The sequence below is a fragment of the Cavia porcellus genome, unplaced genomic scaffold (assembly GCF_034190915.1).
Source record: "Cavia porcellus strain 051 isolate PalLab524CR breed Dunkin Hartley unplaced genomic scaffold, mCavPor4.1 scaffold_6, whole genome shotgun sequence".
In the NCBI taxonomy this organism is placed as follows: Eukaryota; Metazoa; Chordata; class Mammalia; order Rodentia; family Caviidae; genus Cavia; species Cavia porcellus.
In genome coordinates, this window is record NW_026947489.1 from 41,883,392 (window position 1) to 41,898,072 (window position 14,681).

The window sequence follows — 14,681 nt, forward strand, 5'->3', positions numbered from 1 at the left end:
TGTCTGTATATTCTAATCTATTCCATTGATCCTTAGGTCTGTTTTTTGCCAGTACCAAGCTGATTTTGTCATAGCAGATTCGTAGTGTAATTTCAAATCAGGGATTATAATGCCATATGCCTTGCTTTTGTTGCCCAGGATTGCCTTTTTACTATTCTAGGACACTTCTGTTTTCAATTGAATTTTAGGGATGCTTTCTCTAGATATGTGAGGTATATATTAATGGTATTTTAATAAGAATTGCATTTAATCTGTATAACACTTTTGGAAGTATAGCCATTTTCAAAATGTTGGTTCTTTCTATTCATGTCCAAGGAATATCCATTTCCTTATATTCTATTTGATCTCCTTTTATAGTACTGTAATTTTTAATGTAGAGATCTTTTACTTCCTGTTAGGTTGATTCCTAAGTACCTTATTTTTTTGAATGCTGTTGTGAAGGATGTGGTTTTACTTATTACTCTGTGTGAGTTTTGTTGTTTGCATACAGGAATGCTATTGATTTTTGAGTGTTAACCTTGTATTCAGCTACATACTGAATTTGGTTAACTCTACAAATCTTTTGGTGGGGTTTTTGGGGTCTTCTATGTAGAGTATCATGTCGTCTGCAAATAATGATGATTTAACTTCTTCCTTTCCTATCTTTATTCCTTTTATTTTTCTCTCTTGTTTAACCACTCTGGCTAATATTCCCAGAATTACACTGAGTAGGAGTGGTGATAGTGGGCATTCTAGTCTTGCTCTGATTTTTAGATTGAAAGGTTTCAGTTTTTGACCATGTTGACTGTTGGTTTGTCACAGATGGCTTTTACCAGACTGAGATAAAAGACCATCTATTCTGATTTTATGTAGGATTTTTTAATGAATGTTAGATTTCATCAAAAGCTTTTTCTGCATCTTTTGAGATGATCATGTGGTTTTTGTCTTGGCTCTGTTGATACAGTATATCATGTTTATTGCTTTATGTATGTTGAACAATCCCTCCATTTTTGGGATGAATCCCATTTAGTATAATCTTCTTGACGATTTGATGCATTCTTTTGCTAGTATCTTATTGAGAATTTTTGCACTTATGTTCATTAGAGAAATTGGTCTGTTCTCTTTTTTTTGTTGGGTCTTTCTCTGGTTTTGTTATCAGAGTAATACTTGTCTCTAGGAATGAGTTAGGGAGAATTGCTTCCCTTTCAATTTCATTGAAGAGTTTGAGGAGTATTGGCATTAAATCTTCCCCAAATTTCTAGTAGCATTCAGCTGTGAATCCATCAGGACCTTGGCTTTTCTTTGTTGGTAAGTTTTTTATTGTTTTCAATTTCATTAACTGATATTGGGTTATTCAGAATTTCTGTATCTTCTTGATTCAGCTTTGGTAATTCATGTTTCTAGAAATCTGTCCACTTCTTCTGTGTTTTGTATTCTGTGCACATAAAGATTTTTGAAATAGGTATTGATGATCATCCAGACTTCCACAGGCTCTGCAACAATTTCATTCCTCAATGAATTTAAGTCTTTTTCTTTCCTTTTTTGATAAGGTTGGCTAGGGTTTATCAATTTTGTTCATTTTTTCAAAGAACCAACTCTTCAACTCATTAATTCTTTATATTGTTTTCTTAGTCTCAATTGCATTAATTTCTGCTCTGATTTTTATAATTTCCTTCTTTGTATGGGCATTGGGTTTGATTTGTTCTTCTTTTTCTAGAAGCTTTATGTGGAGTATTAGGTTGTTTATTTGTGCTCATTCTGTTTTCCTGATGTAAGAATTCACTGCTGTAAAATTTCCTGACTGCTTTGTGTCCTACAGTTTCTGTTATATTTTAATTTTTGTTTGACTGTAGATAATGCTTAATTTCTTTTTTAAATTCATCTATAACCCATTAGTTGTTCAAGAGGATGTTATTTAATTTCCATATGCTTATGGAGTTTTGTAGTTTTGTATGTAGGTTAGTATATGGTCTATTTTAGTGAATGTTCCATGTGCAATTGAGAAAAATGTGTATATGCCATTGGATGGAACACTGTGTTAAAGTCTACTAAGTCCATGTGTTTACAAGGTTGGTTCAATTCTTTTATTTCTTTGCTGATTTTTTGTCTAGTTAACCTATCTCTTTGTGCAGTGGAATATTATCGTACCCCATTACAATTGTGCTATTGTTTACTTGATTTTTCATGTCTGATAGTATTTGTCTTCTATAGTTGGGTACTTCCATATTTGGTGCATACATATTTATGGTTGTTATTTCTTCCTCTTGTATTTTTCCCCTATCAAGTATGTAGCAGTCTTCTTTATGTCTTTCAATCATTTTTGAAGTTCATACTGCCTGCAAACAGAATAATTTCCCTGCCTTTTTCCAGGTTCCCATTTTATCAAAGATTGGTTTCCAAATAAAGTCAATTTTAGTTACACATTTTATTTAACCTAATATCCCCAAGATGTTATTGACATCCAATATTATCATTTCAATATGTAATCAATGTTAGAAATCCTTGAGTATTTTGCATTTCTTGCAACAAACTCTTCACACCCTCTTGTGCATTTTCTACTTACAACATTTCAATTCAGATTACCCACTACTGAAAAGTAGAGTAGACACATTGCTAGAGGTTACTACTGTACCGAGTACTTCTGAACTCGTTAAAATATATTTTAATCATCTTTATTTAACACAAATCTTTTCAAGAAAAAGTATATAAAATGCTGGTCTGATGCTGAATTCTCTAATTATTTTTCCTTGCTTTTCAACGTAAGTCACATACCATCTATTGTTAGCATTAAACAGGATGTCAGCCTATCACTGAAATAATCCATTGTATATTCAGAGATCGACCAAACCTGCATTGTGACGAGATTGTAGTAAACACCCTTCTCTTTCATGAGTTCATCATGATTTCCTTTTTCTACAATGACTCCATCTTCAAATCCAGCAATGACATCAGCATTCCGAACTGTGGACAAGCGATGAGCTATCACAATTGTGGTTCTGCCTTCTCGGGCCTAAGGAAAGAAAAACAGAACTTATGAATCCATTAACAATTCCATGTATAAAGCTCTTATGTTCAACTTATATTGCTATATGCAATGGTCCAGACATTGTAAAACCAGCAAAGCTATGGAAAACAGTATCTAATGTCAATAAATGTGTAATCAATGTGTTATACTCTTATTTATCAGCTAATAATCAGCCTTAAGAATCGTAACATTCTGTCTCACAGGACAAATTGTATGATCAAGACAAATAATAAAGGGGTTTTATAAAGTGCACAGTTTTATTATTCTAAAGTTATAAAAGGGGCAAAAACTGGTCACAAAATACAGGAAATTGAGACAACATAAGTAATTTCAAGTGAGAATTTAAGAACTTACTTTGATACAAATTTAATATTTTTTCTTTTAGCACATACACATTTTTATCGCATCATGTAAAAACCCTTGATTAACTTTTTATTTACATGTTACCACTACAAAACTATGTAATGTTCACTTAGTTTGTACAGTATATTTAAGGCATTTTCCATTTCATTTTCATTTTCCAGTATTTTCAAAGTTTCCCAGATTATCAAATTCTTGTTTGAATGATAATAAGATTAGTCCAGAGTAAGTCTGAATTATCACAAATTCTTAAACAATTATATTTGAATAAAATATATTTCTCAAACGTTTCATATTCTCCAAGTTCTATAAAGCCCAGATGCTATCTGTGTCAGGAATTACAACATTCCTGTGGCTTTCAGCTTTAAAACCCAACCTTTCTAGCTGTAAGGCGCGCAGTCTCCAAATTGGCTCCTGGAGACTGTGACACCAGGCCTGGCCTAAAATAAAGCCTTTGCTCCCCAAATTTTAATTTCTTGCTTCCTTGGGTTTTATTCCGGGGTCTGAGCTATCACAGAAATATCCTGTAATTATGCATTTTTTATTTCTTTATTCAGTATCATTACTCTTGGTCTCATGTATTTTAACGTCTTTTAAAATTTGCTTTATTAGCACATGTTCATAGAACACAATAGATACATTCATGCTGATATATATGTATAACCCATCCTTTTTAGAACCCGTTTTCCCTCTCCCTCATTCCCTAGCTCCCCTTCACATCTCCAAAAGATCTATTTCCCTTTTTCCTGTCACTTACCTTTTATTTTGTTCTCTAAATTGTTTACACTTTTCTCATAGAAAAGCAACTACATGACATTTAACCATGTCTGTCTGATATATTTCACTTAGCATTACAGTCTTATCTTTATTTATGGCTGAGTTATATATCACTTTCATTATCCATTCATCCGTTATTGGGCATATAGGCCACTTTTAAGATTTAGCTATTATGAACTGTACTGCTAGAAACATGTGTGTGAATGTATTGCTGAAATCTGATGCCTTTAACTTTTGGCAAGAAGCCCAGAAGAGGTATAGTTGGGTCAAAAGGAAATTTCTGATTTTAGTTTTCTGAAGACCTTCCATATTGATTTCTCCTCAGTGATTATACTGGTTCATATTCCCTCCAACAACATGGAAGGGTTCTTTTACCCTACAGCCTTGCCACCATTTCCTGTTTTTTGAGTTCATAATAGCCTTTCTTTCAGGACTAAGATGGAATATCAGTATTATTTGATTTGCATTTCTCAAATGGCCTAAGATGCCAAAAACGCTTTCGTGTACCTATTGGCTATTTTTACTTCATTTCCTACTTCATTGCCTATTCATTTCAATTGCATATATTTTGACCAGATTTGTTTTGTTTTGTTTTTCATTTGGAGGGAGTCTAATATTTTTGAGTCCTAGATAATGTTCTTCTCTGTGGGAGACAACTCCAGTGACTCACTTTGAATCCAAAACAATTGCTGTGACTTTGATTATTAGGGACACATTTCCTTATACTGATAAGTAAAAGGCTGGCTAGGGTATTTCCTTCTCTCTTCTACTGGCTCTGTGCATTGCAAATCAGGCTAGCTGAGGTGCTAATGTGCAAAGTCTATAGCCATCAGACAGTCCTGTTTCCTCACATGGTGCTCTCCACAATACAGGATTGAGCTGGTCAGAAGTTAGAGTAAATAGCTCTGGGAATGTCAAATGGGTAAGAGCCTCAAGATAAGAGGCTATGACTCCCCAGGGCACAAGAGTTTGCATATCAAAAACTGAAGCCCCCCAAAACAATTCCACTGCTACCTTAATTGGGTTAACTGTAAATTGATCCTTCTGCATAACTTTATCTCTGCAAATTACAGAGATGCCAACCTGGCACCTGGCCAGCCAGCTCAAGTTATTCCGTAGTCCCAGACATCCTCACTATCACTCATCCCAAACTACCCCCCTTTCTTCACAAGATAATAAATGCTGGGAGAGGCCTAGGATCAAGGCCTTTGTCTGCACATCCTCACAAGGATTAGACTTAGGACCCCTTGGTTGCTCTTAACTTGGAACATGTCTTGGTGTCTTTACTCTTGCCGTGGTTGCATTGGTGGTGGTAGATTAGAATTAACTTGCTAGGATTCCAATAATGTCTCAGTGGGATTACAAATATAACTTTTTGGATTGTGAGGAAAATTAGAGGATTACAATACTTGGATGACTGAACTCGATATTTAGGTTTACAATACTTTTCAGGGAATGGCTGGCAAAATTTTTTCCCATTCTATGGGTTGCCTCTTTATTGCATTAGTTGTTCCTTTTGCAAAGCAGAAACATCTTAATTTGATATAATTTTGTTGATTTGTGCTATTTCTTATGAAATTGAGGCTCTGTGGGGAAAAGTTCTTGCCTATGCCTATGTATTCAAGAGTTTTACCAATATTTTCTTCCAGCAGATTCAGTGTTTCTGTATTTATACCTATATCTTTGATCCACTTTAATTTTAGTACAGGGAGAGAGATAGATCTCGGGTCATTCTTCCACATGTGGGAGATCAGCTTTCCTAGCACCATTTGTTAAAGTGGCTACATTTTCTATCATTCATGCAGAACTAGAAGGGACCTAGAACAGCAAGGGCAGTCTAGGCAACAAGGCAAAGATGTAAGGCACCATTCACAGGCTGCAGAGGGCACAGAGAACAAGGCCTTGTCAAGAGGCAAGCCCCCTTCTCTGGGAACCAGCGCCATGCCCGGGTGTCCCAGCAGAGGGACAGGCAGACCCAAGTCTCTCCCTTGAGTCAGCACTATTTGTGGACTGCAAACTCACTGCAAACCAGAGCCAGGTGTGGGCCACCATCAGGGGCCGGGTGGGGTTGGCCCACCCCAGCCCCTTTCACTGGGCGGGCTGGCAAACAAGAACCAGTCCCACCTGCTCCCCTCTACACACCCAGCTGATTCAGAGCAACACAGGCTGCAAAGATAGCTATTGAGGTGAAATGCAAATTGATGCTTGTGGTGTTTTGGTGTTTCACTGACCTTGCAGGTCTAGGGCCAGTGGTCTGATCATCTGTTCAGAGGACAGTGGTACACAGTGTGGCATCTAGGAGGAATCTTCTGAGAGTGGTGGCCCTATTGATTCCCTACTGTCTTGTTTTGGAAGTCCTATACTGTTTTCATTGTTTTGGGGAGTTGGGTTTTATTCTTTGTTTTGTTTTGTTTGATTTTGTTATATTCAATGGCATGGGCAGCTACTTCAAAGGCAGCAAGATGTATTATGGTAACCATTTTGAATTTACTATTGTCTTGTTTTGAAGTCCTTTATTGCATTCATTATTTTGTTTGTATTGTTTCTATTCTATTCTGTTCTATTTGATTTTTACTATGTCCAAAGTATCTGTAGCTATTTTGAAGACAACAAGAGGCATTTTGTTAACTATTGTTAATTATGTAATGTTTTGAAGCCTTGTATCACTTATACTTGTCCGTTTTGATTGATCTTATTGTTTTATTTTCCTTGGGTTTATCTTCTTTAAAATAAAATAAAATAAAATAAAAAGACAAAGATGTAAGGAACCACAATACTTGAACTTCAATTATACTACAAGAAGATTACAGGGACAAAATCACCATGGAATAGTCACTAAAACACACATGTGGCACAGAACAGAGGACATAGCAGCAATCCCAAGCATACTTAATATTTGTCCTTGGATGAAAGAGCCTAAAATGTATACTGCAAGAAAGACTGCCTCTTAATAAATGGTTCTGTGAAAACTGGATATCTACATGCAGATGATTTAATCTAGACTCATATCTTACTGTCTACTAAAGTCAAAATTGCTCAAAAGTTTAAATGTTAAAACAGAAACACTTCATTCTGCTAGAAAATAAAATAGGTAAAATTCTTGAAGACGTAGGTGTAAGCAATGATTTTCTAGACAGAACCCCAACTGCACAAAAGATAACAAGAGTCAGCAAATGGAACCATATCAAATTAAAAAGCTTCAATGGTTAATACATTGTGTATTGTTATCTTCAAAGCAGTTGCTCAGAATACAAGATATTATCTTGTTTTGAAATTCTGTTTCATTGTTTTTATTTTTTCCCTTTAAAATAAAATTTAAAAAAATTAAAAAGCTTCTTCACAGAAATAATCAATAGAGTAAAAAGACAACCTGCAGAATGGGAATAATTTTTGCCAGCCAGTCCTTGGTCAGGTAAATATCTAGAATATATAAAGAACTCAAAAAAATTAACTTCCCAAAATAAAAAACCCAATGAAAACATAGGCAACTGAAATGAACACACACTTTTCAGAAGAAGTGCAAATGACCAACAAATTCACAAAAATGTTCAGCATCTCTGTCCATTAGAGAAATTCAAATTAAAGATGCTCCGAGTCCATCTTAGTTCAGAAAGAACTGATATCATCAGCAATTCAAATAATAATAAGTGCTAGCAAAGCTGTGGGGGAAAGAGAGCCCACTACACTGTGAGTGGGATGGTAAACTAGTACCATCGTTGTGGAAATCAGTATGGAAATTCCTCAGAAAACTTAAAGTAGACATTCTACCTGACCCAGCTATTGCCCTGCTAGTTATCTTCCTGAAAGAGTTAAAGGCTTCAGATTACAACGTTACATGAACACTCATATTTACAGAAGCAAAATTCGTAATAGCTAAGTCTCTATAGCCATCAACTGATAAGTGGATTTTAAAAATGTGATATTTACACACAATGGAGTACTATTCTGCCATAAAGAAGGAAATACATATGTCATTTGTAGGAAAAATGAAGTCTGAGATCATGATGTTAAATGAAACAAATCAAACACACAGATTTAAGTATCACATGGTTTGTCTTATGTGAGACACCCAAAATGTAACTAAAGGACAAAATAAAAGATATTAAGAAATAAGAAGAAAGATATTTTTGCAAATTGGAAGAGGACAAGAGATAGAGGAGAGAGGGAACAAAGAGAAGAAAATGGGATGAAAAAAGAAATAAAATATAGGATTTGTATGTCCAAACTCCCCATAGGAAATGTAATCATTATGTACTGCAAACATGTCAAGAATGAAAATGGGGAAAGGGGATTTAGAAGAGGAGGGAGTGGGAGGGAAGGGGAATGGTATTAAACAGAGACACAGCTGCATTATGTACTTGTACCTGCTCCCCAAAATGACTAAACTGCAAGTATTGCAAACATGTACTAATAAAAAAATAAAATTGGGGGAAAAATGAAATATCCCTCCTTTTCAGGACAGGTGAGAATTTTTTAAAAAAGAAGAAATTAACAGTGGAATTTCACTGCACTCATGAACCAGTTCTGCGACTCACAAACCTTATCCAGAGCCACTTGAACCACTGCTTCGCTTTCTGTGTCCAAGGCTGATGTGGCCTCATCCAGAAGCAGGATCTTGGGGTTTCGCACCAGCGCACGTGCAATAGCAATTCTCTGTTTCTGTCCACCACTCAGTTGGGCCCCTCTCTCTCCAACCAGAGTGTCAAATTTCTGCAACAGAGAAATCATAAAAGGACTGAGCAAAGAATTTAAAGTTGGGAAGTAATCCAATAAACCACCAAATCTCACAGGCACTGCAATCTAGTTATTTAAACTCAGCAATAACTCCAAGTTTTAAATATGTTTATCTATACCTAGTTTGATAGTTGCAGAGCTTTGAAATCCAATGTAATCTTGACTTCTATTCCTATCTTCCTATGCACTGCACTGGGCCAGAGTGCCATGATGCTTTGTACTACTGAACAGAGGACAGGAACCACTCACATGAGGCAGTTTCATGATGAAATCATAAGCATTGGCTTCCTTGATAGCTTTCTCAATCTCATCCATGGTGACATTTTCACGACCATAGCGGATGTTTTCAGCTATTGTGGTGGCAAACAGCACAGGTTCCTGACTCACCACACCAATAATTTCCCGCAGATATCTTACATTTAGGGTCCTGATGTCCTGACCATCAATACTGATCTAAAATGAAAAACAAGTGTAACCTTCACACACTTGTGGTTGGGACCATAACATGAGCAGGATCTACGATAGTAACTGTCAAGGGCCAGGCATTGAGCTCACCACACCCTCGCTGGGGTCGTAAAGCCTCTGTATTAGTTGCACCGTTGTGCTTTTCCCACAGCCGCTATTTCCAACCAGAGCCACTGTCTGCCCACTCTGCACCGTTAAGTTGAGTCCTTTCAAGACCTGGGGTGGCCAGTGAGAGATAAACTTTAATACACACGCAGCACACAGCACACAATATGTATATGAACTGAGAGTGTCGTAGTAGGCTTAAATAAACATGCATTTTTTTCTGTTTTTACACTTAAGGTAAGTGTTCAAAACCCTCCAACAGCTCGCTAAACCATTAGTTAATGATTTATCACTTACGATAGCTTCTTTTCTAGATGGGTAACTGAAGTGAACATTTCTGAATTCCAAATTTCCCTTAATATTGTCTGGTTTATGTCCATCATTTGAGAAGCTGTTGATGCCAGGCTCCTAAAGAAAATAAAATGTTAAGAAAGGATGAGGTTACAATAAACACTTCCTAGTGACAGGCTGTGGAAATAAAGTGACAACAAAATTGACTCTTCACTAGAAAATTTTTAGTTGGGTAAGTAAATTGGCTGGTTCGGACTTACATTATCTATTATTCTGAAAATTTCATAAGCTGCTCCTCTTGCATTTGCAAATGCTTCAATCTGTGGAGATGCCTGTCCCACACTAAAAGCCCCGATTAATACTGAGAAGAAGACCTGAGGAAGTAAGAAAAATTAGTTATGTACTGCCTACTCTAATTTTTTCCATACTTCATGTTTTTGTCAACATGACTAATTCCATTTTAAAATGGCAGGCAATATAAGCGTAGTAGATACTAAAATTTGTTAAATTTTTAAATGAGACTAAATTTCAAATGTATCATTGTAAAATGTCAGGTGAGATGATAGGTGCCAATGAACTAGATTTAATCATTCTGCATTTTATACATATATCAAAACATCATATTATATTCAAGTATTATTCCTCAAAAGAAAACAGTACAAATACTTTTATTTAGTATGTTTATCATGCAGAATTAGTCTTTTTTTTTTTTTTGTCTTTTTCCTTTTTATTGGTACCGGGGATCGAACTCACAACTGCCTGCTTGCAAGGCAGACACTTATGCTGCTGAGCTAAATCCCTGGCCCCCATGCAGAATTAGTCTTATTTGCCTAGTGAAATGACAATTTAAGTTCTATTTGACCACAGAATATTTTTGTATTTTTTCAATGGTTAAGAATTTTAATTTAGCACTCTGCCTAGCTGCCTGGGTCCCGGAGGTTCTGAATTCCACCCAGCCAGGGACAAAGCCTCGGTATCACACTCTGGGAGGTGCATTAATGTTAGAAGATCTGAGCTTTGCCCAGCCCAGCCCAGCATTCCAGCACAATCCATCGGGGACACCTCACCAGCCTCACAGGTCACAAAGTACTGAGCCCAGCCCAGCCCAGAGCTCAGAGCCACCCATCAAGGAGCAACCAGCTTAGCTGGTCATGGAGAATTTGAACTCTGCCCATCAGAGCACAAGGCCCCAGATCCATAGGTTAGGGGTGCAGTCCTGCTAGCTACAGGGTGGTTTCTGTAGGCTCCAAACTCACGCAGCCAGGAGTAAGGCCCTAGCACCATACCCCAGGGGATGTGCTCCAGTTAGCTGTACACTTCAGAGGCTCAAAACTCCTCTCAGCCAGATGCAAGGCCCTGGCACTGCCACACTCACTCAGAGGGGGCGGGTTCCACCTAGCTGCCTGGGTCCCTGAGCTTCTGAACTCCACCCAGTAAGATGTAAGGCCCCAGTGCCATGTTCTGGGGGTGCATCCTTGCTAGCTGCCTTGGTCGCAGAGGTCCATTCTGAAATCCACCCAGCCAGGTGCTAAGACCCGGTGACATACTCTAGGGATGGGTCCCTGCTAGCCACCTGGGTAGCAGAGCTTCTGAACTCTACTCAGCCAGGTCCTAGGTCCCAGCAACACACTCCACCCAACCCAAAGCCCCAGAGCAACCCAGTGCAAGTACATCAGGGAATGCCAAGCCAGCCTCACAGGTAACAGAGCACAAGTCTCCAGTGCCATAGCTTGGGGGTTTGTCCTGGCTTGCCATGGGGATATGGAGGATTGAAACTCTGCCCAGTACAACATTCTAGTGTAATCCATCAGGAGGGTGGCTGGCCAACCATATGGATCTCAGAGGAAAATGTCAAAAAGAAAGAACAAGATGCAGTCCCAGTCCTCCAGCTCAGTGAGAAAAATGCCAAAAGATGCTAAAATGGAAGACACTGGAAATCACATAACTGAATGTTCTGAAATGACAGCAACTGAAGTAAAGAAGCAACTCTATGAAAAGGAATTGCTTTATATAGAGGAAATCAGACCAGAAATAATCTTTCAGGTAAAAAATGAAATGCTAAACATTATGAAGGAAATGTTGCATAAAGATCTACATAAAAAATTGAGGAACATAAGAAAATGATGGAAACTGTGAATAAACAATATAAGACAGAATTAGAATGCATGAAACAGATACAAAGGAATTTTTAGGAAATTAAAAATTCCATCAAAACTGGCAGAACTACTTGAATGAAGCTGAACTCTCAGATCTTAAAGACATTGTCTTAGTTACTTTTTACTCGTCGCTGAGACAAAATACCTGAAGCCCAAAGTTGGGAAAGGAAAGGTTTATTTCTTACAGTTTTTGGAAGTTTTAATCTGTACTCAGTTGGCTCCAAGGCAGGCTGGCATGGCTGGGCCCAGTTCATGGTGGCTGCAAACAGCAAGCAGGAACTGGCAAAAGAGCAAGACACACCTTCTTCCTGCCATTACATCACATCCTGGCTCCACCCTTACGTGGGTGGAGCACTGACACCATCAATCCAAGTACTAGACAATGAACCAATCACAAATACACAATACAAACTCATGAGGCCTGGGGGATACAGACATAAACCATGACAGACATGATAGAAACTTGTGATCATGAAAATAAAGATCTCTTAAAAATAACAAGGAACCAGGAAACAATTCAATAGGTGCTAGATGATGCAAAGAAAAACAATGTAATACTCATAACAACAAAAAAGCAGGGGTCACCACAAATGACATCTGAAAACTAGTTACAGAAATAAGAGCAGAAAATTTTCCAAACATCAGAAGAGAATCTGATATACAGTGAGGCATACAGAACCCTAATTAACCATAACCAAAATAAATCTTCACCCAGATGTATAAGTAGGATAAAAAATTCAGCACAAGAACAGAATACTAAAAGCTGTCAGAGAAAAGAAACAGATCACCTATGAAGGAAAACCTGTCAGAGTCATAGCAGACTTCTCAACACAAACCTTCAAGTCAACACAAACCTCCAAATACTTTGGAATTAAGTATTTCAGGTCCTGAAAGAAAAGAAAACAACTTTCAACCCAATTTGTACCTTGCAAAACTATCTTTGAAAACTGATGGAGAAATAAGATACTTGTATGACAAAGAACAACTGATGAAATTCATGACCATCAAACCAACACAACAAAGAGTACTGAAAGACATTTAAGAGACAAAGATAAATACAATCCCACGAACAACAACAAAAGGAAGCCACTAAGCAGGGCCAACAATTAAACAGAAAAAGTAGCAAACCAACAATAGAAAGATAACATGACAGTAATGAGGCTGTACATATCAGTTATAAATGACATAAATGGTCTCAACTCACCAATAAAAAGAAACAGACTGGCAGAGTGGATTAAGAAACAAAATGCAACAATATGCTGTGTAAAAGAAACACATTTAATTCTAAAGGAAATCCACAGACTGAAAGTCAAAGGATGGAAAAAAACAGTTCATGCAACAGGAACCTAGAAAAAAGCAGGGGCAGCTATTTTTTTAGCAGACAATGTAAATTTCAAACCAAGAATGATCAAAATAGATAAAGGAGGGCACTACAAACTTGATAGGGGACAATTTGAAGAGGAAGAGATTACAATCATAAATGTATATGTGCCAAATATGGCACACCCAACTATGTAAGACAAATTTTAATAGACATAAGAAATCAAATAAACAGCAATACAGTTACAACAGGGGACCTTAATATACTGTTGTCACAAAGAGACAGATCAACCAAACAAAAAATCATCAAACTTGTGAACAAATGGACCTGGTCAATGTGTACTGAGTATTCCACCCATCAACATCAGGATACACATTTTTCTCAGCTACCCACAGATCATTCTCTAAAATAGATCATATACTACACAGAACATGCTTAAGTAAATGCAAAAGAACTGAAATAATTCCATGCATATTATCTGACCATAGTGTGACAAAACTGGAAATTAACTACAAAAAACCCACAAGCAGACCATAAACACATGGAAACTAAATAATACTCTCTTAAACAACCAACGGGTGACAGAAGAAATTAAACAGCATATACAATCAAATGAAAATGCATATACAACTTACCAGAACCTGTGGGACACAATGAAAGCCGTCCTCAGAGGAAATTTATAGCACTTAGAGGGAAATTTGTTGCACTAAACTCAAAATTGAATGAACACAAATAAACAAACTAATGCTACATCTCAAACTTCTATAAAAAGAGCAAGTGAACTTGAAGCCCAAAGAAGGGGGAAATTATACAGATCAGAGCAGAAATTAATGCAATTGAAACTAGAAAACAACACAAAGAATTAGTGAATTGAAGAGTTGGTTCTTTAAAAAAACAAAAAAATTGATAAAACCCTAGCTAACCTTGTCAAAAAGAGAGAGGAAAAAATTCAAATCCACACAATAAGAAAAGGAAAAGGTGAAATCACTATAGACCCTGTGGAAATACAAAAGATCATCAATAGCTACTTAGAAAACGTTTACTCTCATAGGTTCAATAACACAGAAGAAATGGACAGATTTCTAGAGATATGAATTACCAAAGCAGAATCAAGAAGATGTGAAACTGCTAAATAACCCAATTTCAGTTAATGAAATTGAAAATGTACCAACAAAAAAAAGCCCAGGTCCTGATGGATTCACTGCTGAACTGTACAAGAAATTCAAGGAACACTTACTGCCAACATTCCTCAAATTGTTCAATAAAATAGAAAGGGAAGACATTCTCCCTAACTAATTGTTGGAAGCAAGTATTACTCTAATACCAAAACCAGAGAAAGACCCAACCAAAAAAGAAAATTACAAGCCAGTCTCCCTAATGAACATAGATGCAAAAATCCTCAATAAAATTCTGGCGAATAGAATGCAACAAGTCATTAAGAAGATTATGCACCGTGATCAAGTGGGAT

General features: G+C 36.9%; 1 protein-coding gene across 1 annotated transcript in view; it reads right to left on the minus strand.

Annotated features, from left to right (window-relative positions):
- The window catches only part of LOC100726039 (ATP-dependent translocase ABCB1-like), an 86,426-nt gene that overhangs the window by 35,252 nt on the left and 36,493 nt on the right, over positions 1 to 14,681 (minus strand). The window contains exons 10-15 of the mRNA XM_063250520.1: positions 9,997 to 10,110; positions 9,743 to 9,853; positions 9,431 to 9,556; positions 9,125 to 9,328; positions 8,681 to 8,851; positions 2,828 to 2,989 (exon numbers count right to left, since the gene is read on the minus strand). Of these exons, the coding sequence (XP_063106590.1) occupies positions 2,828 to 2,989; positions 8,681 to 8,851; positions 9,125 to 9,328; positions 9,431 to 9,556; positions 9,743 to 9,853; positions 9,997 to 10,110 (888 nt within the window). The remainder of the gene's footprint in view (positions 1 to 2,827; positions 2,990 to 8,680; positions 8,852 to 9,124; positions 9,329 to 9,430; positions 9,557 to 9,742; positions 9,854 to 9,996; positions 10,111 to 14,681) is intronic.